Source organism: Cajanus cajan, chromosome 3 (assembly GCF_000230855.2).
Source record: "Cajanus cajan strain Asha chromosome 3, NIPB_CcT2T_4, whole genome shotgun sequence".
Lineage (NCBI taxonomy): Eukaryota > Viridiplantae > Streptophyta > Magnoliopsida > Fabales > Fabaceae > Cajanus > Cajanus cajan.
The window spans coordinates 16,136,087-16,162,405 of record NC_138519.1 but is presented as its reverse complement, the minus strand read 5'-3'; the positions used below and the strand labels follow the sequence as shown (position 1 = coordinate 16,162,405).

The following is a 26,319-nucleotide window of genomic DNA, read 5'->3' as shown; positions in this document are numbered from 1 at the left end:
TTTTCTTAATTATAGTTTGTTTTCTCTTGTATTACAGCAACTATATATACTTGTAGTTGATCATTATTAAACACAGTTTTTTAATATAATTCTGATTTCGGATTCTTCGTGCCTCTTCTTCAAGAAAGTTTCTTTCATAACATTTTATGGTGATTTCTTTATCAGAATTGTAATAGATGCCACCATTCTCCTCCAACCTTGGGGCGCAACTCCAGCCTTTAAGCGGCCCTCAAGTCTACCATTCGAATAATATTCTGAAACAAAAGAGAATATATATTTAAATTAACATGTCATCATAAATTTTATATTCTTTCATAAACTAATTTGACAAACACTTCACACTTTGAGCAATCAAAAATCCAAAATAATGATTCAGATCGAATTAATTCTTACACTTTTTGGAATCAATACTTCGAAGATTTGGATGGACTGGGCATCCAGTGGTCAAGAAGAGTGACCAAATATACGGTTCTAATTGTTCCTCCTCATGTTATCAGTAGTCCCACCGAACTCTTTTTTGTTTCTCTTTACCTTCTCTGTTGCAAACAAAACAACTCAGCTACATAACATAAACATAAACATAAGTTCTCATTATTCTCTGGCAGCACACTTTCTGTCTCTCGTACTTCCATGTTGTTTTGTCTCAAAACTGATTTGGGTCCAAAAGGTAACATTTCCTTTTCACTTCTAAGGTTGTTTTTATCTTTCTTTTTCATTTTTTGTGCTTGTTGAAGTGGGGTTCCATTTGCTTCATTATTTAGCTTTATTTTCCTAGTGTGACAATTAATATCACTGATCATCTTCTTCATGTTGAAATTTGAGTCATGGTGTCATCTAACTGTTAAAAACTTGAAACGTGTTTGACCATGTTTTTCTCTCGATTGATGATTTTTGGTTGTGACACCGTAATTTTTCTTTTCTTGTTCTCTTTCTATGCATAGCTTTCAGGTTTCATTTGTTTTGTGAGTATTTTAAATTTTTAATGGTTCTGTTGGTTATTGAAGGGTATATATATGCTTCTAGTACTGGAGAGTAGAAGACTAAGAAGATTTGTTTTTGAAGATCGATTTGGACTTGAGTTTAAATTTTTATAAGAGAATCTTGTAAACTAGATGACAATGAATCCACACCTTATGGGATTTTCTGGTTCCACAAATGAGGTTCGCTTAGGAAATCAATCTTTGCCAACTCTTCAGAATCAGGGATTTGGCACTGGACCCAGATTTGAAAATCTCTTCTTTGATCGAAGTAGGAAATTTGATTACCTTCAATCTGATCCAAATACAATGCCAGCTAACACACCTTCATCCTCCACTGTGACCCATGAGGAGCATTCTCCAGAGGACTGTGATTTTTCTGATGCAGTTTTGAGTTACATCAACCAGATCCTCATGGAGGAAGACATGGAGGACAAGACATGCATGCTTCAAGATTCTTTAGATATTCAAGCAGCTGAGAAATCATTCTATGAGGTGCTGGGGGAAAAGTACCCACCCTCTCCAAGACATCCAAGCCTTATCAATCCAAATGATGGGGTTGGAGGTTGTGACTTCAATGGAGATTATGACAATTGTCCTGATACTAATGGGGATCTCATGAGCATTTTTACTAACCATTTTTTACCACCAAACACAGGTAACTTTCATGCACATAGTTTTCATGGTAGTAGCATTTCACATGCATCTTACAACCCTTCCAATAGTGTGGAAGGGCTTGTAGATTCTCCAAACAATATTGTTCAGGTTCCTGATCTGAGCAGTGAAAGTCAATCCATTTGGCAATTCCAGAAAGGTGTTGAGGAGGCTAGTAAGTTCCTTCCAAGTGCAAATTGGCTGTTTGATAATTTGTCACAACCAAAGCCAAAAGTAGAAAATGATGATTTGTCAGTTAAAGTGGAGAAGAAGGAGAAGGAGGAGGGGGGATGTGTTGTTGGTGGATCCAAAGGAAGGAAACATCCTCAAATGGAAGAAACAGATGCTGAAGAAAACAGAAGCAGTAAGCAAGCGGCAATTTTTCCTGAACCAACATTGCGGTCAGATATGGCTGATATAATTCTGCTTCATAGCACTGGGGATGGAAAGGAACATTTTGTGGCTCGCCGCGAGGCTTTGCAGAATAAGACCAACAAGGGAATGTTGCCAAAAGGTCAATCAAAAGCATCCAGCAATGGGAAGGGGCGCAGTAAGAAACAAGGTGGGAAGAAGGAAGTGGTTGATTTGAGAACACTTCTGGTTCTGTGTGCACAAGCTGTTGCGGCAGATGACCATAGGAATGCCAATGAGTTGCTTAAGCAGATCAGGCAACACTCAACCCCTTTTGGGGATGGAAATCAAAGGCTAGCTCATATCTTTGCAGATGGCCTTGAGGCGCGTTTGGCTGGTATTGGCAGCCAAATTTACAAAGGACTTGTTAGTATAAGAACATCAGCTGCTAATGTTCTAAAAGCTTACCATCTATACCTTGCTGCATGCCCCTTTAGGAAAATCTCCAACTTTACCTCAAACGTCACAATAAGGGCATCTTCAGCACAATCAATGCAGGTCCATGTTATAGATTTTGGCATCCTTTATGGTTTCCAATGGCCAACTTTTATACAACGACTTTCATGGAGAACAGGAGGACCACCAAAGCTACGGATCACTGGAATAGACTTCCCACAACCCGGTTTCAGGCCAGCAGAAAGAGTTATAGAAACAGGACGTCGCTTGGCAGCTTATGCTGAATCCTTTAATGTTCCATTTGAGTATAAAGCCATAGCAAAGAAATGGGACACTATCCAACTTGAGGAACTTGAGATTGATAGGGATGAGTTCCTTGTTGTTACTTGTTTATATAGAGGTAAGAACTTGCTGGATGAATCTGTTGTAGTGGAAAGTCCGAGGAACAATTTCCTCAGTCTGATTAGGAAGATCAACCCAAAGTTGTTTATTCATGGCATCATGAATGGGGCATTTAATGCCCCTTTCTTTGTTACCAGATTCCGGGAGGCACTGTTTCACTACTCATCACTGTTTGATATGCTTGAGACTATTGTGCCACGTGAGGACTGGGAGAGGATGCTGATAGAGAAAGAGATATTCGGGAGGGAAGCATTGAATGTCATAGCTTGTGAAGGGTCTGAAAGAGTGGAAAGGCCAGAGAGCTATAAGCAGTGGCAAGCACGCATTCTGCGGGCCGGTTTTTTGCAACAATCTTTTGATCACAACACAGTGAAGATGGCAATGGAGAAAGTAAGGTGCAGCTACCACAAGGATTTTTTGATCGATGAAGATAGCCAGTGGTTGTTGCAAGGTTGGAAGGGGCGCATCATCTATGCCCTTTCTTGTTGGAAGCCTGCATGAGTATTGAATAATACTATACAAGGGATCTCAATAGAATTTGTGGATTAGTTTGTCAGCAGAGGACCTCAGGTATTTTACTTCAGTTACCCCACTTCTCAGTTCTATTTTACAATGTAGTTTTTTCCATCATTGTTGTTCAGTGAATTTTGAACTAATATATCTGATTAATGTGATAATTGAATAGGGAACCCCCAATATGTGTGGTCAATGATCTATATGCGAAGCTTCAAGCTGAGAGGTCAGTTGGCATGTGATAAGACCTTTTCTTTGATGGTTGTTGCTCATTTTGTGGTATCTATCTTGATGCATTTTTCTTGTTTATCTATCACTCTGTTGTTGCTGTTTTACACCCTTTTGTACCCTTTGAAATGTCGAATCACCTATCAGATAGAGAGAAAATAAAGTTGAGTGCAGTGAAGATTACCAGCTGGTGGGATTGCCAGGGAAGATCATCAAACTCTGGAGTCCGGAATCTTTAGGAGTTGACTGTTGAGAGATCTAGATTCTCCCTAGTTGGATTTTTCAAGCATTTGCACAATCAGCAAATTGGAACCATTAGATAAATATAAGTAGACTCAAATGTTAAATGCATGTTCTTAGTCTTATTTAGTTAGGTAAAGTATGACCTGTCAGATCTGCATCTAATGTTACCTAAGCTAGGGGTTTTCATCCTCCAAAGGTTTGAACAAATTATAGGAGATTCGAGTCATTAAAAATAAAATTTTCCTCCTTGTATTAAGATGAACATGAAATATAGAATGTAACAAAATTTACAGTTGAATCACAGCACATGTTCATTATCTCACAAATGCTTTAGAACTCAGAACTTCTATGAGAAATTATAGTGAGGTAACAAATCTCAACCGTTTGACAAGCCTTGATCATCACTTATTTTAATTTCTAAGTCCAATATTTTATATTTATACAAAATACTATCAACTATAGTGTATCCCAACAGCGTAAAGAGCAGTAAACAAGTTATAAAAAAAAGAAAAAAATAAAACTTAGAAATTGTACGTGGGATAGCATTTAAAGTTGCACGTCAACTATGTTATTGTAGTGTAAATTATATTTTACTCAGCTAGATTCCCGCTACACATGTAATTGAATTATTGCTGGAATTTGATTGGCCAAATATGGTGTGCAAACTCTACTCTATTTGGATGCAATCTGTGATCAAATCTTCAGTAGGTTGCTGTTCCTTTCTTCACAATTTTTTAAGTGGTAATCTATGTAGCTGTTGAGTTGACCAACAATACTGTGATTTAACTTTTCTTCACAAATTTGCGATGCATTTGTATCTCAATTTGGCTGAACAAGATTCTAAAAGTTGGGGGTGTTTAACAAATCGGAATGATTTGAAGTACTGGTATTCTAATTTAAATTGATTAAATTAATTTGGATTGATTGGATTATTTTAAATTTGAACAAAACTAGTTATAATTAGGTTTTTTTTATATTTTTCTTTTTTCAACATGAACCAACTTAATAACCTAATTAACTATTTTTTTAACTTTAGAGTTAACTAGTATTTTATTTTGTGTACTGCATAGACTTGATGTTTATTATATATAACTAAAATTTTGATAATATACATAAGACCTTAATTAAGTTTAAATTATGTTGTCCTTATTTTAAATTTTATAATTAAAATAATAATTAATAATCTTTAATAAATTTATTATTTAATAATAATGATTTAAATATGTTTTAAGTCATGCAGATATTATTGTTATATCTTATTTTAATCCTTGTAAAAAAATTCTCATTATTAAATTCTTGGCTTTTTATTTCGTTTTCAGTCTTGTAACTTATCCTAATAAATTTAGTTCTAAAATAACTAACAAAATAAAGAATATTGATTAAGATAACTAATGTAAAAAATAATATTATAAATTAATATATTTAAAAATATTTTTGTGTGTATAATTTGATTGAGTAATGTATTTTTTACAATTAAATAATGTAATTATTATATTTTTTTAGAAATAATGTAATTTAATTACATTTTTTTATAATTTATTTTTAATTTTTGAACTTAAATCTATTTTTAGTCCGTGTATAGTTGCATTGTGCAATTTCGTTCTCCCATATCTTTTATTGTAAATTTGATCTTAATTTTTAAGATTAAATAATATTAATTTATTATTAACATGTCATCTAAAATTAATAAGAAAATAATAATGTGTTCGATATTATTTGACAATTACTTAGTTATGCCAATTTGTTTGTAGTATGTTGAGATTTCCGTTAAAACTATTTTTGTTAATACTTTAAATCACTTTTGTTCTATCAGCGGTCTCAAACACGGTAAGTATACCGGCCGTTCAAGTAATAAAATTATCGTATTCACAGGGATTAGTAGGTAAAATAAGCATTTATTGACTATTCGTGACTAAAGAATAATTCTAAATTCATAGTTTGTCATGCAAGTTGAATTAAAGGTTATGACTATTGGAATGTAAGCTATAAAAATATTTAATTGTGAGTGGAAAAGGGTAGAAATGGTATTATGATTTTTGTGAGATTGTGGGGTCAGATTTCACCAAACGTCAGACTAATGTATCCTTAATCTCTTGTTACATACATTGCTTAGTCAACCCATAAGTTTACTCAAACCTAATCCCTTAGAGCAAAAGCCTAGGTGCGGATATTGAATATCAATTCCTTGAGTACCTAATATCTACACCCGCATTACGGGCTAGGGTTTAAGACTACTAATGGGCCAAGCTCCATTCCTAGATACATTTCCCACTAAGCATTTGTTTCAGAGCTAGTTTCAAAGGTTATTTTCCAATACCCAATGGAACCTATATCATGCAAGGAGAATCAATCCAAGGCAAGCATTAAGAATAGAAACATACACAACAATGAATGAAACAATATGTATATATATCATTAAAACGTAAGGATTACAATAGAGTACATTGGTTACATCTAACCCCACAAAAAAATTGGTAGAACCACTCAAAACAATGAGGGTAAACACAAAATAGAGATGAAGAGAGAATGAAGAACCGAAGAGAGAATGAAGAACCGAAAGAAAGACCCACACACGAACAGCTCCAAGCTCCGAGAATCCCTTCCACAACTCCTAAAACGCGCCCAATGTGTGAATGAGGAGCAAAGCCTCGAAAATGTCTTCAAATACGAGCTTAGGGAGTCAGATTAGGGTTTCGCGCCCAGTGCATAAATCTTTGCGCCCGGCGCAGGGCCTTCCATAGAAGTTGAGCACTATCTGCCTCAGGACACGCCCGACACAAATTCCTTTTACGCCCGGCGCAATGTCTCCCAGAGAGTTTGAGTCACTCTCTGCCTCGATCACGCCCGGCGCGGGTAGTCTTGTGCCCGGCGCATATATAACTTGCAGAGATAAGGCACTCTGTTCTGCTCAAGCCCGGCACGGGTAGTCTTGCGCCCGGCACAGTCACTCTTCTCTGCTCCTTAGCTCCTTAGGTTTCCAATCCTATGGGTCTTCAATCCTCAATTCTCTAGCTCAATACCTGCACAAAAATGAGGTGTGTTAGGGTATTGTTAGCTAAATTATGGGTTAGCTATATCTGCACACAAAATGAATCAAAAAGAGAACAATTATATTGCAATGGTTCAAAGAATGAGTGGAATTGTTCAACAAATCTTGTCCAAAAAGAAGTGTAATTGAGACTTAACAACTCCCCCATACTTAGAACCTTGTTTTCCCTCAAGCAACAGGTAATTAATCTAGCAGATAACAAGCAATGCATGTGTGTCAAATTCTACATCCTAGTTCACTTGTATTTTCTTTTCGCAAGCATGAGCCTTAGATGGACTTTCAGTCACAATTATTGCAATGGAACATGACAAGGTGCAAACAAAGGTTTCAAAAGAGATCAAAGAGCTGAGAAAAGTTAATGACTATCTGTGTATGCATCCTCACTAGGAAAGTCTTTCTCTCTATGCACACTAGTGTATCAGGGTGAGTGTTTCTCTCAAATCTACTACTCACGCCACATGATTCAACTTTGCTCTTCGTTTCCAAAATGAAACCAATGGTAAAACAAATGCAGGCACTTATCACAAGGTCTTTATTAGGGCAATCTGGGTCAAGCAATAGCAATTCTATGGTTTTTCAAGGATTGAAGGTGCTATGGCTTAAGAGAGCAATTGAGATTTTACAATGATGTCCCTCTCCATACCCCAATACAACATTTTGGCACATGCCCTTTACCGGATCCAAGCCATTAGCCTTTATGTGATGCATATTTACACTTTTGCATCTTAATATTTTTTTTTTATAATGGCTGACCACATACTTTCCTCTTCCCAGAGTTCCTCATTCTTCAACTCCCCCAAACTTGTTTGGTGTCATTAATTACTCTCTTAACCACAGCAAAGATTATGGTTAATTTTTCACTGTTTGGGATAGTGGAAGGTGTGGTGTTTAGGCTTAGGAAGGTATGAGTCAAGTGAAAAGTGGAGATGGCTTTTTGGCTTAGAAGGTTAGCAAAATAAGGAAATATGAATGCCTTGATCATATAAGTGCACAACATAAGCAAACCACCAGGGAAACTCAAGCAAAGTCTATCATGCAACTTAAGCGTAGTTCACTCATCAGTGTTTAGGCTCAAACCTCACCCAGCTATGCATCCACCAATTATCAAACTCAGCTCAGTTCTATGATCAACATTGAAACCCGTATGTAACTAATCATGGACTAAAGCTCTAACGTGACTTAAAAATTTCTAAAGTACACACACCCTAAACATCAAGCAAACCATAATCCCGGATCGACCACAAGCACAACAAGTATCAATCAAGATAAAAAACCGTGTTAAAGCAGAATATTCACAAAAAGAACCAACAGAGTAATCACCAAAAAGAAACTAGCACTACAACAAAATTACCATACCGTTACACACACCCTATAGTGACACTATATATGTCACTAAAAATTACTTTTACCCACATAATAACTACAATATATGTTGATTTATTATTAAAAAGTGTGGGTATAGATTATAGTGACACACAAAATATGTTGTTAAATCTCATTCAAAATCAACACTAAAATTGTGTGTAACTATATGTCAAATAGACATATATCTACATATATTGTACTTATAGTGACAATTTTTGTGTGTCAACATGTAACATTTCTTGTAGTGTAGATATAAAAATAGTTAAAATACTGAAAATAAAAGACAGAAAAATAAATTGCAATAAATAGAGGTAAACTAAGGTAAGCTCCATCTGCTTCCATCTATGGAGTCTGGTCATCATCATTAGCAACAGCTCCACCATCATTAACTCCATCAACATCAGCAGCTCCACTCCCCCAAACTTAGGATCCTGGTTCCCAGGCCAACCAGTATATGCCTGAAAGTCCTGGTAACCGGAAGTGGTTGCGGAGTGTAATCATTAAAGAATATGGTGAGCACAAAAATTATACACAGTGATGACCAAGCAAATATAGCAAAAATGGAGAATATCCTTAAACCAAAATTAAGCACATGCATGCACACGGAAATGGACTATGACAATGCAACATAAAGCACACAAACAGAACATAAAGAAACATGATTGAAAATAGATAAATATTGGCTGTCAGGAAAGTTGCGCCGGGCGCAGAATAGATGCGCCGGGCTTAGTATCAGTAAAAATCCACGAGGTTCCAAAATCTGATATCGCGCCGGGCGTGAACTAAGCGCGCCCGGCGTGGTGGTGGTCAATTTGCCCAAATTTTTCTTTAAGAGAAGTCCTTATCCCCACCCAGAACCAGAGTTACCTCATTCCTCACATTTCAAACGAGATGTAATGTAACGACCCGCCATGGTCTCTACACTTAGTGGAATCGCACTACTACTAGTGAACTAAGAAAATATTAAGTTGGATAACTCATACATACAGGTATAGATCAGAATAAAAATAACTAAATTTTTTAAATACAAAATAAAATGTCATATATGTACAGTCATCTCAAAAATAATATTCCCTAGTGCCGGTCAAGCACAGACAAAACCGTTACCCAAAATGGTAACTCTAACACGAGGATCAAAACTCCCCGTCTCGCAGCGGACACCTCAACTCCAAGCTAGCCCTGACCTGCTCCCATACCAAGTATGATCATCGCAGTTCCACCACATGAAAAACAGAAGGGTAAGCTAGAAACACAGATAATCATACAAGTATAGAACAACAATCTATACTACACAATCATCTAACTATCAATCATATTCATAGAGTCACACCATATACTCTATCCAATACTACTCATGCATAAAGTACAATCCACCAATCATGAAGTCAAACACCACACTTCATCATATTAATAATCATGTAATAAATGCATCTCATGACAGATATCAATGCATATCAATCATCTAATGCGTCGTCACGCATACACCTAGGAGATCTCCGTAACAATAGAGCTGGATAAGTGACATTCCATCCTATCGAAACCACCCCAACCGTTTTACGCCCAATGCGCCCGCTCGGTCACAGCTAAACAGGATATATAATCCTCACTCAGGTTTACTCGGATGATGTCACTTACACAATTGGAAGTCCAGATCCACTGTCAGGTATAGCACAGCTGGGTACGGGCTTACCACAACCTTGGCTTGCATTAACCAAGTCAATTGTGAAGTTCGCCCACCGACTATCCGCAAGGATCCACGCACCTTCCCGAGTACTTGGTTAAGGGAATAACCCTCGACCTCATACCCCGCTCCAACACTAGCTAAGGACTTAGAGGAGACTCACCCAACCCAGTGGCCTATCTGAGCACCACTCTCCCAAATCCAGTGGCCTCCCAGAGCACCACTCTCATATATCAGTGGCCTATCCAAGCACCACTCTCAAGAGACTCTATGTGAGATCTTCCAGTTCAAAAATATTTTTCCTCTCCTCAAGTCCTAGGCTAGACTCATACCATAAGGCATCACATGCAATCATGCATCATACATCATATATGGTCTGCCCACCATAATGATCAACAATCATACACATGTCATAAGACATCACATGCAATAATGCATCATACATCATACATGGTCTACCCACCATCATGATCAATAAACATACTCATGTCATAAAGCATCACATGCAATAATGCATCACACATCATACATGGTCTACCACCATTATGATCAATAAACATATAACATATACACATGTCATATCATATTCAAACATTCATATATATCATCACTATGCATACATATGAATCACACATCACCATACATCATATATCATACATACATGATCCAAATCTTCAACTTTAAACATGCATAAGCATCAATTAGTTATAAACATATTCACGCTCGGCGTAGCCTGAGCTCGCCCAGCCTAATCTCAACCTGAGAGTCCTAAAACTCATCCACACCCGGCGCGTTCAACTCACGCTCGGTGTCCTTGAGATAAAGACTCCTAAGGGTCTCCACGCCTGACGCAACCAAATCACGCCTGGCCCAACATCCAATCCGAGAGCCCTAAACTCTTCCATGCCCGGTGCGCTCAACCTGCGCCCGGCCTAAATCTCAGTCAGAGAGTCCAAAAATCTCATCCAAACTAACAAATTCAGCCACATACAAACACAAAACACAAAGCATAGGCTCCATAGGACTTAAAAATAGACTTAAATCTCTCATGCATCCAAACTATGCATCAAAATTATCAAAATCCTCCTTTTTCTCAAAACCTCAAAAATGATATTTTCTTCAATCCATCTATGGATTCTCAACATTCATGCACCTATTGAGTTTCTAAACTCACATGCAACCTAAACAACAAACATTCTAGCTTCCCTCACCTGAAGATTGGCTCAAAAAGCCAACAATTGTGACGAAATAGAATTCCTTTCCAAAGCTCAACCCGGAACTTCAATCCTTCCAAAGCAAGCTTTCTAATCTGAATTTCAAGAAAAGACAGAAGGAGTTAGTGATCTAGAGGAGAAAAGGAGTCAAACAGAGAAATTTGGGAGTGAAAGGAGCTCACTGACCCAGAGACCTTCTCTCTAAAAACTCACATTCTCCTAAAGGCCCCCAACCCCTATTTATAGACTTTCCGGATTGGCTAGAACGGCCCGTACCGAGTTCGGAACGGCCCGTTTCGAACTCCAAAATCACGCACAAAATCCACGCCCAGAACGGCCCGTTCCGGGAATCATCCAGAACAGCCCGTTCTCCTTCCGGAACGGCCCGTGCTCCAACCAGAACGGCCCGTTTTGGAATTTGGAACGGCCTGTTCTCCCTCCAGAACGGCCCATTCTCAAATCAGTTTTATAGGTCAATTCAGTAGTTTGGAACGGCCCGTTCCAGTTTGGGAACGGCCAGTTCTGGGTACTGAATCAACCATTTTTTTTTACGTTACATGTAACCTATATTTACTCACTCAAGCATGATTCTGACAATTAACATATAACAAAGAACAACATATACCACAAAACAATATATAACACAGAACAACATATAACACAAAACAACTATGCATAACAAACAATAACACTGAAATCTAAAACACGAATGAGATGAGAAACACATAAACAAAGTTCAAATCTCTAGGTTGCCTCCCAGGAAGCGCTTGTTTACTGTTCCGAGCCTGACTGTGACCAACTTGAATTACTCTAATTCTCTTTCTCCTCTTGTTGTTATTGTTCTTCTTTGCCTTGTGCTCAATCTCAGGATTGCTCAATAACTGCTCAGAAGGATTGGTCAATCTAGTTCACTAGTACCTTGCATACAAGAGAGAGCAGAAGACTAGAGTACATAGGTTAGCTCCAAGAATTCATTGTTAACATAAAAATAACAATAACAAGTCACAAATAGCTATAAATACTAAATTGTCTTGCTAATCCCCGGCAACGGCGCCAAAAACTTGTTGAGATTTCCGTTAAAACTATTTTTGTTAACACTTTAAATCACTTTTGTTCTATCAACGGTCTCAAACACAGTATACCGGTCGTTCAAGTAGTAAAATTATCGTATCCACAGGGATTAGTAGGTAAAATAAGCATTTATTGACTATTCGTGACTAAAGAATAATTCCAAATTCATAGTTTGTCATGCAAGTTGAATTAAAGGTTATGACTATTGGAATGTAAGCTATAAAAATATTTGATTGTGAGTGGAAAAGGGTAGAAATGGTATTATGATTTTTGTGAGATTGTGGGGTCAGATTTCACCAAACGTCAGACTAATGTATCCTTAATCTCTTGTTACATACATTGCTTAGTCAACCCATAAGTTTACTCAAACCTAATCCCTTAGAGCAAGAGCCTAGGTGCGGATATTGAATATCAATTCCTTGAGTACCCAATATCTACACCCGCATTACGGGCTAGGGTTTAAGACTACTAATGGGCCAAGCTCCATTCCTAGATACATTTCCCACTAAGCATTTGTTTCAGAGCTAGTTTCAAAGGTTATTTTCCAATACCCAATGGAACCTATATCATGCAAGGAGAATCCATCCAAGGCAAGCATTAAGAATAGAAACATACACAACAATGAATGAAATAACATGTATATATATCATTAAAACGTAAGGATTACAATAGAGTACATTGGTTACATCTAACCCCACAAAAAATGGGTAGAACCACTCAAAACAATGAGGGTAAACACAAAATAGAGATGAAGAGAGAATGAAGAACCGAAGGAAAGACTCACACACGAACGACTCCAAGCTCCGGGAATCCCTTCCACAGCTCCTAAAACGCGCCCAATGTGTGAATGAGGAGCAAAGCCTCGAAAATGTCTTCAAATACGAGTTTGGGGAGTCAGATTAGGGTTTCGCGCCTGGCGCATAAGTCTTTGAGCCCGGCACAAGGCCTTCCAGAGAAGTTGAGCACTATCTGCCTCAGGACACGCCCGGCGCAAATTCTTTTTACGCCCGGCGCAATGTCTCCTAAAGAGTTTGAGTCACTCTCTGCCTTGATCACGCCCGGCGCGGGTCTTGCGCCCGGCGCAGTCACTCTTCTCTGCTCCTTAACTCCTTAGGTTTCCAATCCTATGGGTCTTCAATCCTCAATTCTCTAGCTCAATACCTACACAAAAATGAGGTGTGTTAGGGTATGGGTTAGCTATATCTACACTCAAAATGAATCAAAAAGAGAACAATTATATTGCAATGATCCAAAGAATGAGTGGAATTGTTCAACAAGTCTTGTCCAAAAAGAAGTGTAATTGAGACTTAACATAATACAAATATTTCAACCAACAATATTGCTTTCTTACTAAAAATATATTATGTTTATTTTTTATTTTAATTAAAATTATAATTTATTCAAAACAATTTTATTTTTGATACTACTATTTTCCTACCTAATTAGCTAACTGTTAGGTAGTTTCTACTTTCTATCATAGACGCATTAGCGTGTTCTATTTAATTTTGGATGATATTTTAACGATGAATTAATATTGTTTAATTTTAAAAATTAGAAAGATTAAATTTTTAATAGAGAACTAAAATTATATATTTACAAAATTATATAAATAATATTTTTGAACAATATTATTTTAATATTTTAATATTGTTCTTATTTTTAAATATACTAATTTAATTTTAAATTTATATTTAAAAATATATAATTATTTTGGAAAATAAAAAATTATAACTTTGTTTTAATATATTAACTTGCTTTTAGAGACAAAATCTCTGTTTGTATTTTGTAATATATTAAGATGAGCTGAAAAGATCAGTAGGAGTTTGAATTACAACCTGCCAAATATAAGAATTTTTAGTTATAATAATTTTTTAAAACATTTTTATTCTTATTATTTTTTTAAAATACTCATATTTTTAAAATTAATTTATTTCAGAGATGATAATTGAATTGAAGTTAAAATAAATAAATAGAAAATTTGATATATAAAAAGAAAAATAAGTTGCCATTGTACAAGACCCACAATCCTGCATTCCCATTTCAGTGTGGCACAGTAATCTAATACGCTAATGGGACATTGAAACAATGCAGTAACTGAGGAAGTAACAGTGATGCTAATATAGTAATGCATTATTCTTTTATAAATAACATTATTGAAGACAAAATTTTCTATAATATTTTTACTAAATTGAAATATAAGTAAAAATAAATAAACAAAATTAATTTATTTTGATAAAAAGCTGGTTAACAATATTTATTTTGTTTAATTTTCTCTTCAAAATGTCATTCATTAAAATTTATTATCCAGGATAAAAAAAATCGTTGAAAACAGAATCTAAATTAAATTTAAATAAGAAATATTTTATAAATGATATCATTATAGAAATTATATTATCTCCAACCTTTAGGCCTCTCCAACAAAATAAAAATACAAGTAAAAGGAGAGGCAATAAAAAAATAGTTGTCAAATGAATGAGAAAGAAAAATAGAGAGAATGAAAAAAGATGGAAACAAGTATGGGTAAAGATTAAATCGGTCCATGGTTAACCAGGAAAAAGTTAATTAAACTTTATTTATATTCTAATTAAACTTTTTTGTTGCTTATATTTTAATCAGCAATGGATCCAAGTTATTATTACTTAAGGGAAGGGGGATTTTGGTTTTTTAGCAATAAATGTAAATAAATATTAGATTATAATTACTAAATATACCAATTATTTATCTAACTTATGAATATTATTCTTTTAAATTATAAAATCATCAAAAATATAGAATATAATTTAATTTTCAACCAAATTTTCAATATAATCATATATTTAAAATAATAATTTTTTTCAAAGTATAAATGAAGGGGGGTTCATCTCTGATTTCAATTTAAAGAAAGTAAGTTAGATGAGAAAAAAACTATAACAAGTCGTTAGTTTTAGTAGAAATGGACTTACTCTTATGTAAATAAAAATTATGACTAAATATATAAGTTTTTCCTTTCATTCAACAACCATAATAAGAATCAAATTCAAGATACTTCTAATCAAGGAGTTTAGGTCACTTAATCATACATTGTTATTAGACGTTGAGATTGGGAGGCTTCATTGAGACTTTAAAGGAAATGGCCAAAAACAATGCATGAAAATGGGAGGTGGCATATCTTGAAGTGTAAAGTGAAGACAATAGACTACGTGTCTTCATGGCTTTCTTTGCAACCAATGCATGTTACTTTGTGGAAGCATGCATGAGCCATGGTCCATGAGGTTGAGCCTTACCCCACTTCTTCATGAACTTAATTTATGGCTATTTACATTATCACCATCAATTTCACATATATAAATACTTCTAGCAAGGCTTGAAAAGAAAATGCAGAGTGAATAGTGAGAAGGGAGTATTTGAGGTCTTGCATGCTTTGGTTGGAGTTTGATTTACATAATCAAAGTGTGTTTTACTTTCATTCAGAGCACATTTTCGGTTTTTTGTTTTACTTTTCAGACCTTGATGCTTTTGCTTTGATTTTAATTAGTCATCCATGACTCCATTATCATAGATCACAAAGTTCTGTCTTATCGTGTTCTCAGCAATTTTCTACAACAATCAGTACATGAATACAATGAGTGTTATTTGAAATTCTCAAAATTCACTCGCATGGATCAAATGTTTGAACTTTAGACTAATTAAACACCATAACTATTTCCCCTTGTGTTTATTATTTTGTTGTCATTAGGCTCAAAAACATGCTTGCAGAAAAGTGTTATTTTTTTATTTTTATATTTATTTCAACTTTAGATTGAGAATCAAAAGGAAATCTCATATAAATTTTTGGTGAGTTCCATTTTCCATGAAACTTATTCACTTAGTTTTCTGTTTCTATGTATAAGGCTTTTGGTTTTCTGATGGAAATGGAGAATGAGAATGGCATCACACAACAGGCTCCGAGACCAAAATATGATTGCCTCCTATTTGGTAAGCCTTTCAATCTGAACCTTTTTTAGTACCAAATTCAAATATGGTTTAATTACTTTTTGTCCTTACATTTTATAAATTTTTTCTTTTAATTTTTATAGTTAAAAACAGTTCATTTTAATCTTTTACATATCATTTTTTTTCCTTTTAGTTTTTATTATTTGTTCTTATAAAAACTAAAAGATAAAGTATATGAAATTACAGATTAAAATAATAATAATAAATGGTGTAAGAACTGACCTGGACTATTTTTAATTATAAAAATTAAAAAGTAAAATCAATGAAATTATAAATACCAGAGAAATTAAACCTTCAAATTTTATGTTTGAGCATACTGCTACAACAGAAATTTATTTTGCAGATTTAGATGATACTTTGTATCCCCTCAATTCTGGTCTTACAAATGAAATTGTCCTAAATATTCAAGGTAAGGGACTGTGCCACATTTGTGCAATAGTATTCTCATTAATTTCTTTACACTTTCTTCTTCATTTAGTCTTGACATGAGTGGTACCATTGATCTTAGACTACATGGTTGAAAAGCTTGGCATAGAACCAAGTAAAACAGAAGAATTGGCCAACCTTGTTTACAATAACTATGGAACTACTATGGCTGGTCTGAGGGTATGATTTTCTTTGTTTTCCTTATCATTTCCTGTTAAATAAGTTTTAATCCTTAAATTCTGAATCTGAAAGGAATAAATATATTTTTAGTTTTTAAACTTTTGTCAAATTTTATTTTTAAATTCTAAACAAAATTCATTTAGTTCTATTTAATGCTTAAAATGTTCATTCATGAAAAAAAGAATCTTGAAACCAAAGCTAAAGATACTAACACAGAAAAGTTTCAAGCTAGATGAGTTTAAAGTTAGAAGTGAAAATTGACAAGATTTTAATACATAAAAATATATTTAATTCATTATGAAAATACTAATAATTTATTCATTGTCTCATCTTTCATTTTCTATTCAGGCAATTGGATACGACTTTGACTATGAAGAATATCACAGGTTCTTTTTCTTCTTTCTTTTGTTCCGTCAATTTCAAATGGCATATGAGTGATTGTTTTGCCCCCAATCCTTGTGTTTTCATTTTTTTTTGGAAATGATGGTATTGACTCTTGAAATTCTGTGGACAGTTTTATTCATGGGAAATTACCTTATGAGAACTTGAAGCCAGACCCAGTTCTAAGAAATCTGCTTCTTAGCCTGCCTTATAGGAAGCTTGTAAGTTATATATAATCAAAATGGAAGAGGTGGAATAGTGCATAATCTAAACTATTTTGTTCTTATACAAATATCAAGAAAGTGTCTTAACATACTATTACTATTAACAATTATATACACATAACTTCAGAAAATATTTTAAATATTATTATCCTTGGTCATGCAACATCCACACCAGTCCTTTTAAGTAATTGACCATATTCCAGTCAAAATATTAAAATATTTAAAAATCATCTTAGGTTAAAATTATTTTTGATCTCTGAAAATATAACATATTTTTATTTTAGTCTTTTAAAACAAATTATTGACTCTTGTCCCCACATTTATCAAAAGCCCAGCAAGGACTAAAAATGTGTTTTCCTTAAAACATAAGGATTACAAGTAAAAAAAAAAAAAACTATATGAATTAAAACTTAACCACATATTTTATGATTTATCTGTATGTTATTTAATGATGATTAGCATATAGTATTAATTTCAAATGACACCCTCATTAGCATATTCTCTTTTCTTCCTTTTCTAATTATTTGTAATTCCATCCAACACTTGATTTTGTTTTGTGAATAGATCTTCACCAACGGAGACAAAGTCCATGCGATTAAGGCACTCAAAAGGCTTGGGTTGGAAGACTGCTTTGAAGGAATCACATGCTTTGAGACCCTTAATCCTGTCCACAAGAGCACTGTTTCTGATGATGAAGATGACGTGGAGTTTGTGGGTTCAAAGACCACAAATCCAAATGTAACACCTGAAAATGGTGTAAAAAGCTCTGAAATCTTTGACATCATACAGCATTTTGCTCAACCTGATCCCACTACAGTCCTTCCAAAGACACCAATTATCTGTAAACCATCAGAACATGCCATTGAACTTACCCTCAAGTTAGCCAACCTTAACCCACAAAGAACCGTAAGAAAATGACCCTTTTGACTTTATCATCTAATTTCGTTAATTTGACATATTTGTTTCTACTTTGGTATGTTTCAGTCCTTATCAATATAACCAATTTTGACTTTAATTCTTTAAATTTAGAAAATGCTTCCAATAATGAAATGAAATGTATATAAATATCGTGTTACATGTTATTATACGCTAGTTATTGACGTGACATGTTTACATGTACGTCACATTATTTATGAATAATGATATGGACACTTAAAAAAGTAAAATAAGAGAACTAAAATTAAAAAAAAAAATAGAATAATAATTGAAGATTAAAAATCAAAATTAAATACTCATTTTAGTCTCTAAAAGTGGCAAGTATTATACATTAGTCCTTGAAACTAAAAACATGATAAGTTCCTAACATGTCAAATAAGTCTCTAAACTCAAGTATTTATTATCATTTATTCATTTTGATCTTGTTATATATATTAGCATTATCACTTTAATCACATAAATTTTTTTAATTTTGAATTAATATGATTGTCAATTTACACTTTGAAAGACTTATTTAATATTTTCTTAATTCTAGGAACTAATATAACTTCACCTTTCTTAGTTTTACCTCTTTGCTTACATCTTATGGATTTTTTTTGGTCACTTTCAGTTGTTCTTTGACGATAGTGTCCGCAACATACAAGCTGGGAAACGAGTGGGTCTTCACACTGTGCTGGTATGCAATTGTTGGAAATTTTGTTTTGTGGTAGAAACTGACTTAGGACTAGTTGGACAAACTTTTTCAGAATTACATATAGAAGAAAATAGAAAAAAAAATAGTTTATCTATATGCTAAAATAGTAAAATTAGTTTGCAGAAACTCTCGTTAATTTTTTTCAAAAAAAAACATTTTTTTAATGTATGCATAAGCTTTACCTTTTAGAGAAGCTACTTTCTTTTTTCTTTCATATTTTCTCCTATAAGTACTTCTGAAAAAAAAAAAATATATATATATATATATATATATATATATATATATATATATATATATATATATCAATCATACCCTTACTTTAAGCAATGATTCCTTTATAAGAGTCTGAATGCACAAGAACTAATTTGAGGCTCTATACACATTGATTGGTACTACATCCAGGTTGGTACATCCCACAGAGTTAAAGGTGCTGATTATGCAGTGGAAAGCATTCACAATCTTAAGGAGGTAGTGCCTGAACTGTGGGAGACTAACATAAAACCACAAGTTGCAATCCCGGGGACTGAGAAGCTTGCAGTGGAGACACCAGTGATAGCCTGAGACTGCAAGAATGCCCCCTTTAATTATTGACTTATCGATAATAAATTTAAATAAAGGACAAGCCAATGGGGGCTTCCCATCTTTAGATGGATGTGATAGTTACTGAACTTGATGTCAATGCTTAGTTCTTGACAAAAAATAAAAGTTAATAATGTGTTCATTTTGCAATAAATTACTATATGAAATAAATTATCTGGTTTGGCCTTAATTGTATAATAAAGAATGTCTATAACTAATTATTGTTCTCATTTAGCAACATTTTAAATAATCTGGTATCTAGTAGCAAAATTTTATACAAGTAATTAGTATATGACAATACCTGAATGCAGACTTCCGCAACATTAGCACTACTTATGTTTCCTGAATTCAGCCTGAGGAAGGTCATCTTTTTTTCCCAGAATGTTATCATATAACAATCTCTTTCTTGAAAGCCACCAGTAATTTAGCATAGAAGTTAACTGAAAAACAGGCAAGAAAGGAAAGACAATCTCACAACAGTGAGCATATCTATAAGATCCCGACCATGGAATACTTACTGAGCAATAGCAATGAGTAAAAACGATAGTCAGACAACAATATGTGAATGTATTATGTAATATTTGATCATGTGTTTGGTAAAGAGCTATAAGTTAAGAGCTGGAAAGCTTATAAATTAACTGATTTAATTGAAAGTATTTCATAAGATTTACTGGAAAGTTTATAACTTAATTTATTGAATTGAAAACATTTAATAAGATTAATTGATAAACAAAACGATTATTATTTATTATGAAATAACAAATTTATTTATTTGAAATAATGAGAGCAAGAGAATAAGATGTAATCAAAGTGGCTCCAAATTAAAGAGTAAAAACAGATTTGGATAAAAAATAAAATAAAATAAAAAATAAAAAACTAGAAACTTGTATGTTTTAAACTACTCCAATTTCAATTTACTTATAGAAATAAGTTATAAGCTCTTAAAATAAGCTTTCATACTGAATAAACTTATTTTAGTCAAACTAGCTTATAGGCCGGTTAAAAGGAGTTATAATGCAGTTCGTATTATATAAAGCATACAGACCAGAAAATAATACTTTCACCGATCAGTTATACATGATTATTTTATTTTTATTTTTCCTAAACAGAAGGGTTTTGTTAGGTAAACATATTGAAGATTGCAATATGATAATGTTTTATAATTAAACCAAAAAAAAGTATCACTCCTAATTGAATCCTTTCTTTGTACAGAGTAGTATTGTTAGGTGAAGTTCTATGTTGACACCACCACTTGTAGATAGAGAACCCAAGATTTTAGTGGGAACCACTACGAGATTTCACCCAATAATAGATACCACGTTAAAAAGAAAATGTCAATTAATATGTCACTAGCATTCCGCAAATATAAAACAAGAAATTAAAACCATTTGTCTCATTAAAATTGTCACAACACATAACAACATATATTCCTTATGCAGATGACTGACTATCCCCATGTTGGACTGAATATTCAGTGAATCACTAACCAGATCTCTCTTTGTTTCAGCACTGTTTTCTCTTTGGCTGTACAAAGAAGTTCAATGTGATTATCATCAGCACTATTTGGACCCGGTATATCATTCTTCTTACTTAATGCAATTTCTCTGATGCGGTAAGAACAGAACTTATTTTGCATTAGTACAAAGTCGTGCAGAAAAGGCAGATGCAAATCACAACAAACTCACAACATTAGCACATCTATGAACATCAAAATGTTCAGTCAGTAGCGATGACCACCTTAAAATCAGCCATCAATATTAATCAGTCGTCATCAGCATCTTCCAGTGGACTAACCTCACCAAACCATCTAGGTGGATCATAACCATGCCCACCTAAACACATAAGGAATTAAATTGTAACACATTTAAAACAAAAAATGTAGCTCAAGTTCAGAAGAAAAACCATAAGGAATCAAATTTATTGATAATACAATACCAAGGGGATTGCAACGACACAAACGCCATGCAGTCAAAACTGTACCCTTCATCACTCCATATTTCTTATAAGCCTGCATGGAATACTCACTGCATGTTGGAATGTATCGACAACTCTTTGGCAAAATTGGTGAAATTTCCCCTGCACATATGAACAATGGCATGTTTCAGAAAACAGGTTAATAAGTCTTTATTCAATAATCTTTTATCAAATAAGATTTATCCTTGAGCTTAAATTTGAAATTTAATAAAAAAAATTATAAAAAAGTCTTATTTTGATAAAAGCTTCTATGTGAAACTTGATAAGTTGAAAATGTTTGTAGAAAAATTATAAGCCACTTTTATAAGCTTAAATAAGCTCTTTCAAGATTCCAAATGCCCCCCAAATTCAGAATCACCAATCACTATGCATGTTAATATCCTTCGCTCACCAATCAATATGTACGTTTATATCCTTGGCTCTTACTAGCTAGGACTTAGGATCAAATCTAGCTTCCCTTATACTTTATACCCTTACCTACAAATTTGTGCTGAAGATGGAATAGACAATTTGTAATTCCACTAAAAATTCTCAAAAAAAATTGGTAGGTGACTCTGACCTTGCATGAGGTCGAGTCTTATCTTAATGTAAACATTTAATTACCAAAAAAAAGAAAAAGAAAAAAACTAAACCAAGCAAACAGTACATCAACAAAAAATGAAAAGTCATATGAAATTTGCAAGAGAGAAAAATGTGATTTAGGTCTCTTAATTTTCAGATAAAATTAACTTTAGTCCCTATAATTCAAAAATGATGATTTTGAAAATCGTATCTTTGTGCTTCTTTATCATTGGTGAATTTCGTTCCTCATTCTAGTATCTAGGTTCCTTTGTAAGTTCTCTTTGAGCACAGAGGCTCTCCCTGTCTTAGACTAAACACCACCCTCTCCACCAAAAAATTTCGCGAATCAACAGGATCTTAAGATCCCTAAAAAGTGATATTACCAAATATCAAATATACGATAATCAAAATCATAGTTTTTGAAGTATTGGAACCAAACCAATACAACTGGGACTAATACCAATTTGAACATAATACTGAGCACCTAAAACACAATTTACTCAAAATAAAATATCAGTGAATATGGGACCAATAACAACTCCTGTAACGAGAATGACCATTTGGAATCGTAAATAGGTCCCTACCTTAAGTTCATGGTCATTTCCGTTACTTACTGCAAAAATTTTAATAGAAATTACGAAAGAAAAAAGAAAAAAAAAGTTACTCTTGTAGAATCTCAACATGGACAGTGCAGCTTTGACTCCCAAATTGTTCACCTCGCCATCTGAGAAAGATTTCAACAGTCAAAAGTAAATTCGGTGGCAAGTGAATTAGCTTAGCATACAGAGAGAGAGAGAGAGGGTACCTTGGACGGTTTCAGGATTGGAATCTTCGTTAAATGCACGAAGGAATGGGGTGCGATGATGTCTTAGGGTTTGGAAAGGAAGAGAAGAGAGATTAGGGTTTCGAATTGGGGTGGGAGAATAGGGGTTGAGAGGTAGAAAAAGAGTGGCCATGACCGCCACTGCTATGTTGGCCTTGCCTCCTGCGCGCAACGTTCAGTCACTATAAAATTGTTAGGAAAATTCTACGTTACCCACTACCGGTACGGTCGTCTAATTTTTTTATTTTTTATTTTATTGTAATTATTTGTTTTTGTTTTTATTTTTATTTTTATTTAATATTTTTAATAATTTATTTTTATAAAACTTCTATATTTTTATATTTTTTTTATATTTTTAAATTTTTATTATGTATTATAATTAAATAGTGTAATATTAATATTTTGTTAATATGTTTTAATTTTTTTTCTAATTTTTTGAATTTATAATATAAATTAGTTTTTCAGTTATATTATTTATTATTTTTCTATTTTAATGTTTTTATAGTACTATTATAATTTTTTAATTCTGTTATATATAAACAAAATTTGTTATAAAAATTAACATTTTGATATTTTTTTGAATTAATCTTTTTATTAATTTATTTATATAAATTTTTAATCTAAAATTTATGTTATTTAGAGTTTATTTTTAAAATTTATTTATTCACATAATTTGAAGTACCAAAATCTTTCATAATAACAATAGTAATACGAGGACAATAAATTATTGAGATTTTTAAAACTATTGTTTTTGTTTTTATAAGAAAATATTTTTGGATTTAAAAAAAATATTTAATAGTAATTTATAAGATTCTTTTTAAAAAAAAATTATTTGTGTGATTTGAATTTTAACAGAATCGTATGATAAAAATTAGAATTTATAAGATTTAAAAACAAGAATTATGTTGTGATCTTTTTAATAGATAAAAAAAAATAGTATTACCGGATAATGTCTCCAACCACCTGGAACGTGTCGCAATGTTCCCCATATCTTTTTCCTAACTCACTTTTCTTTGTCCTTTGCATTTTCCTTTTTTCTATCAATACCATGTTTTTTCACCGACTATGCTAAAAACGAAAGGGGTACTGTAGTATTTATAAATTTGATCTCCGCCTTCAATATGTAATCTCAATTAAAAAATATCATTTTATCACTAAAGTAGATTGAATTGTTGGGAAGAAGTTATTCTTCCTGCTATTAAAAAGATGGCTAAAAACCTATTTTAGTTTTTTATAATTTTTTTCTTTCAATTTAGTCTCTTATTAATTTTTAATCTCAATTTGATCCCAAACTAATTAATTAGTTTTAATTTAGTCTCAAATTAATTAATTGATTTTAATATGGGACTTTCCGTCCAAATTGTTTTAACGGTGTTAATTTTTGGCCACGTGGACGTCACGTAGATGCATACGTGGATGCCACGTGGATGAGAATTTTTTTGAAAACACCTGGATCTAGAACGGCCCGTTCTGAAACCGGAACGAGCCGTTCTGAGTGCACTTTTGGTGTGTTAATTTTGCATCCGGAACGGCCCGTTCCTGGTGCAAAATTAACACACCGAAAATGCAACCAGAACGGCCTGTTCCGGTTTCAGAACGGGTCGTTCCGGTTTTATTTTATTTTTTATATATATAAAATATTAATAATTTTATAAAATATATATTATTAATTATATTTTAATTATGTTATTATATCTAATAAAATAAATATATTAATATTTTTTTATATTTTATTTTATTATGTTTATCTTATTAATTTTTATCATTTTATTCTTTTAATCTTAAATAAGTTGCAAAAAATTATAAAGTGATATTTAAATATTTTTTCAAACAAAAAAAGAAAAAGAAAAAATTATTACTCTATTTATAAGATAATTATATTTTATAAAAGTAATTTTGAAATTTTTACCATAAAAAAATATTTTTCAAAATTATTATATTTTTTAATAAAATTAATCAAGAATATTGGTTTAATTGCTTTTTTATCTCTCAAGTATTACAATTGTGCAGTTTTGTGATCTCCAAGATTTTAATTGCATAATTTTAGTCCTTAAAGAATTACAATTGGCGATTTTGGTCCTTCAATTTTTAATTGAACAATTTTAGTCCCTCGAATATCATAATAGTATGATTTTTGTTTCTCCCATTAAAAATTAATAATTTTAATATATATATATATATATAATGTTTTAAAATTAAATAATTATTTATCTATTCAAATTAACGTATATTATAATTTTTGATATTATATCAATAATATTATTAATATATTTATAAATAAACTAATAATTTGATAAATATAACTTGTTATATATTAATATACTTTTACAAAAATATAAGTATATTAATTAGAAATATATATATGATCTTATATATTTATATTTTTGTAAAAGTATAATAATATATATTAAGTTATATTTATCAAATTATTAGTTTATTTATAAATATAGTAAAAATATTATTGATATTAATTTATCAGTAATATTAAAATACTAATAATATATAAATTTTATTTATTTAGTAATAATAAATATATATCATTTGATACATTAAAAAAAATTATATACGTTAATTTAAATAAACAAACAATTATATAGTTTTAAAACATTATATATATATATATTAAAATTTTAAAATTATTAAATTATTAAATTTTTAATGAGAAAGACTAAAATTGCACAATTATGATATTTGAGAGATTAAAATTGTTCAATTAAAAATTGTGAGACTAAAATTACACAACTATAATCTTTTAAGGACTGAAATTACTCAATTAAAACCTTAGAGATCAAAATTGCATAATTATAATATCAAAAACACAATTAAGTATAGAATATTTTATTCACAGTTTTGGAATGGGCCGTTCTGAATCCAGAACGGGCCGTTCTAAAAACAGAACGGGTCGTTCTGAAAGAAGAACGGGCCTGTTTCTCCACCATAGTATGATATTGTCCGCTTTGGGCTAGGCCCGCACGGTTTTGTTTTTGGGCTCCTTCCCAAAATGCCTCATACTATATGAAATGGTGGACACCCTTATAAACTAGCCAATGTTCCTTTATTTTACAGATGTGGAACTTGGGATGAATCCCAAAAGATTATAAAGGACCAAAATAGATTTTTAGCCTAAAAAGATAATCATTGTTGGATTTGTATTTATGAACACGATAAGAGCATTTCCATAAGTGATGCTCAAAGCGGTTCATATTATGCATAGCATCTTGAATAGACTCAACCATTGGAAGCAGATCTTATGAGAGTGCAGTGCTCATTTAAGCATTGGTACTTGTCTCTGTGTAGAACTAAGAAGGTACATAAAAATTAAAATATATATTAAAAAAATTATATAACAATAAAATAAAGTAGTT

The 26,319-nt window shown here is 32.5% G+C and overlaps 3 protein-coding genes across 9 annotated transcripts; 2 read left to right on the top strand and 1 right to left on the bottom strand.

Moving 5' to 3' along the window:
- The first annotated feature begins 235 nt into the window (after window positions 1-235).
- LOC109789387 (scarecrow-like protein 9) lies at window positions 236-4,150 on the top strand. 2 transcript variants are annotated; one of them, XM_020348319.3, is made up of 4 exons: window positions 236-667; window positions 1,005-3,410; window positions 3,526-3,579; window positions 3,729-4,150. In XM_020348319.3, the coding sequence occupies exon 2, from the start codon at window positions 1,113-1,115 to the stop codon at window positions 3,339-3,341; it is 2,229 nt and encodes a 742-aa protein (XP_020203908.1). In that variant the 5' UTR covers window positions 236-667; window positions 1,005-1,112; the 3' UTR covers window positions 3,342-3,410; window positions 3,526-3,579; window positions 3,729-4,150. The 2 variants fall into 2 exon arrangements, with proteins under 2 accessions (XP_020203908.1, XP_082926665.1); XM_083070539.1 differs by having other exon boundaries at window positions 238-667; window positions 3,526-4,150.
- An 11,396-nt stretch (window positions 4,151-15,546) lies between these two features.
- Window positions 15,547-19,578, top strand: LOC109789384 (suppressor of disruption of TFIIS). The gene is made up of 9 exons (XM_020348314.3): window positions 15,547-15,633; window positions 16,074-16,158; window positions 16,520-16,585; window positions 16,685-16,782; window positions 17,131-17,168; window positions 17,297-17,384; window positions 17,952-18,293; window positions 18,934-18,999; window positions 19,420-19,578. Exons 2-9 carry the CDS (start codon window positions 16,089-16,091, stop codon window positions 19,576-19,578), a joined length of 927 nt encoding a protein of 308 aa, XP_020203903.1. The 5' UTR covers window positions 15,547-15,633; window positions 16,074-16,088.
- Window positions 17,510-23,136, bottom strand: LOC109789385 (membrane protein insertion efficiency factor). Of its 6 annotated transcripts, XR_003803083.1 has the most exons (7): window positions 22,937-23,136; window positions 22,796-22,855; window positions 21,532-21,672; window positions 21,334-21,428; window positions 21,084-21,200; window positions 19,898-20,036; window positions 19,336-19,580 (listed from the first exon to the last, which is right to left on the bottom strand). XR_003803083.1 is itself a non-coding variant. In XM_020348316.3 (5 exons), the coding sequence occupies exons 1-4, from the start codon at window positions 23,085-23,087 to the stop codon at window positions 21,358-21,360; spliced, it is 423 nt and encodes a 140-aa protein (XP_020203905.1). In that variant the 5' UTR covers window positions 23,088-23,136; the 3' UTR covers window positions 20,910-21,200; window positions 21,334-21,357. The 6 variants fall into 6 exon arrangements, 1 of the variants encoding a protein (XP_020203905.1); XR_002238831.3 differs by lacking the exon at window positions 19,336-19,580 and adding an exon at window positions 17,510-18,226 and having other exon boundaries at window positions 21,084-21,428; window positions 22,937-23,135; XR_014432259.1 differs by lacking the exon at window positions 19,336-19,580 and adding an exon at window positions 17,510-18,132 and having other exon boundaries at window positions 21,084-21,428; window positions 22,937-23,135.
- Between the last annotated feature and the right edge of the window lie 3,183 nt (window positions 23,137-26,319).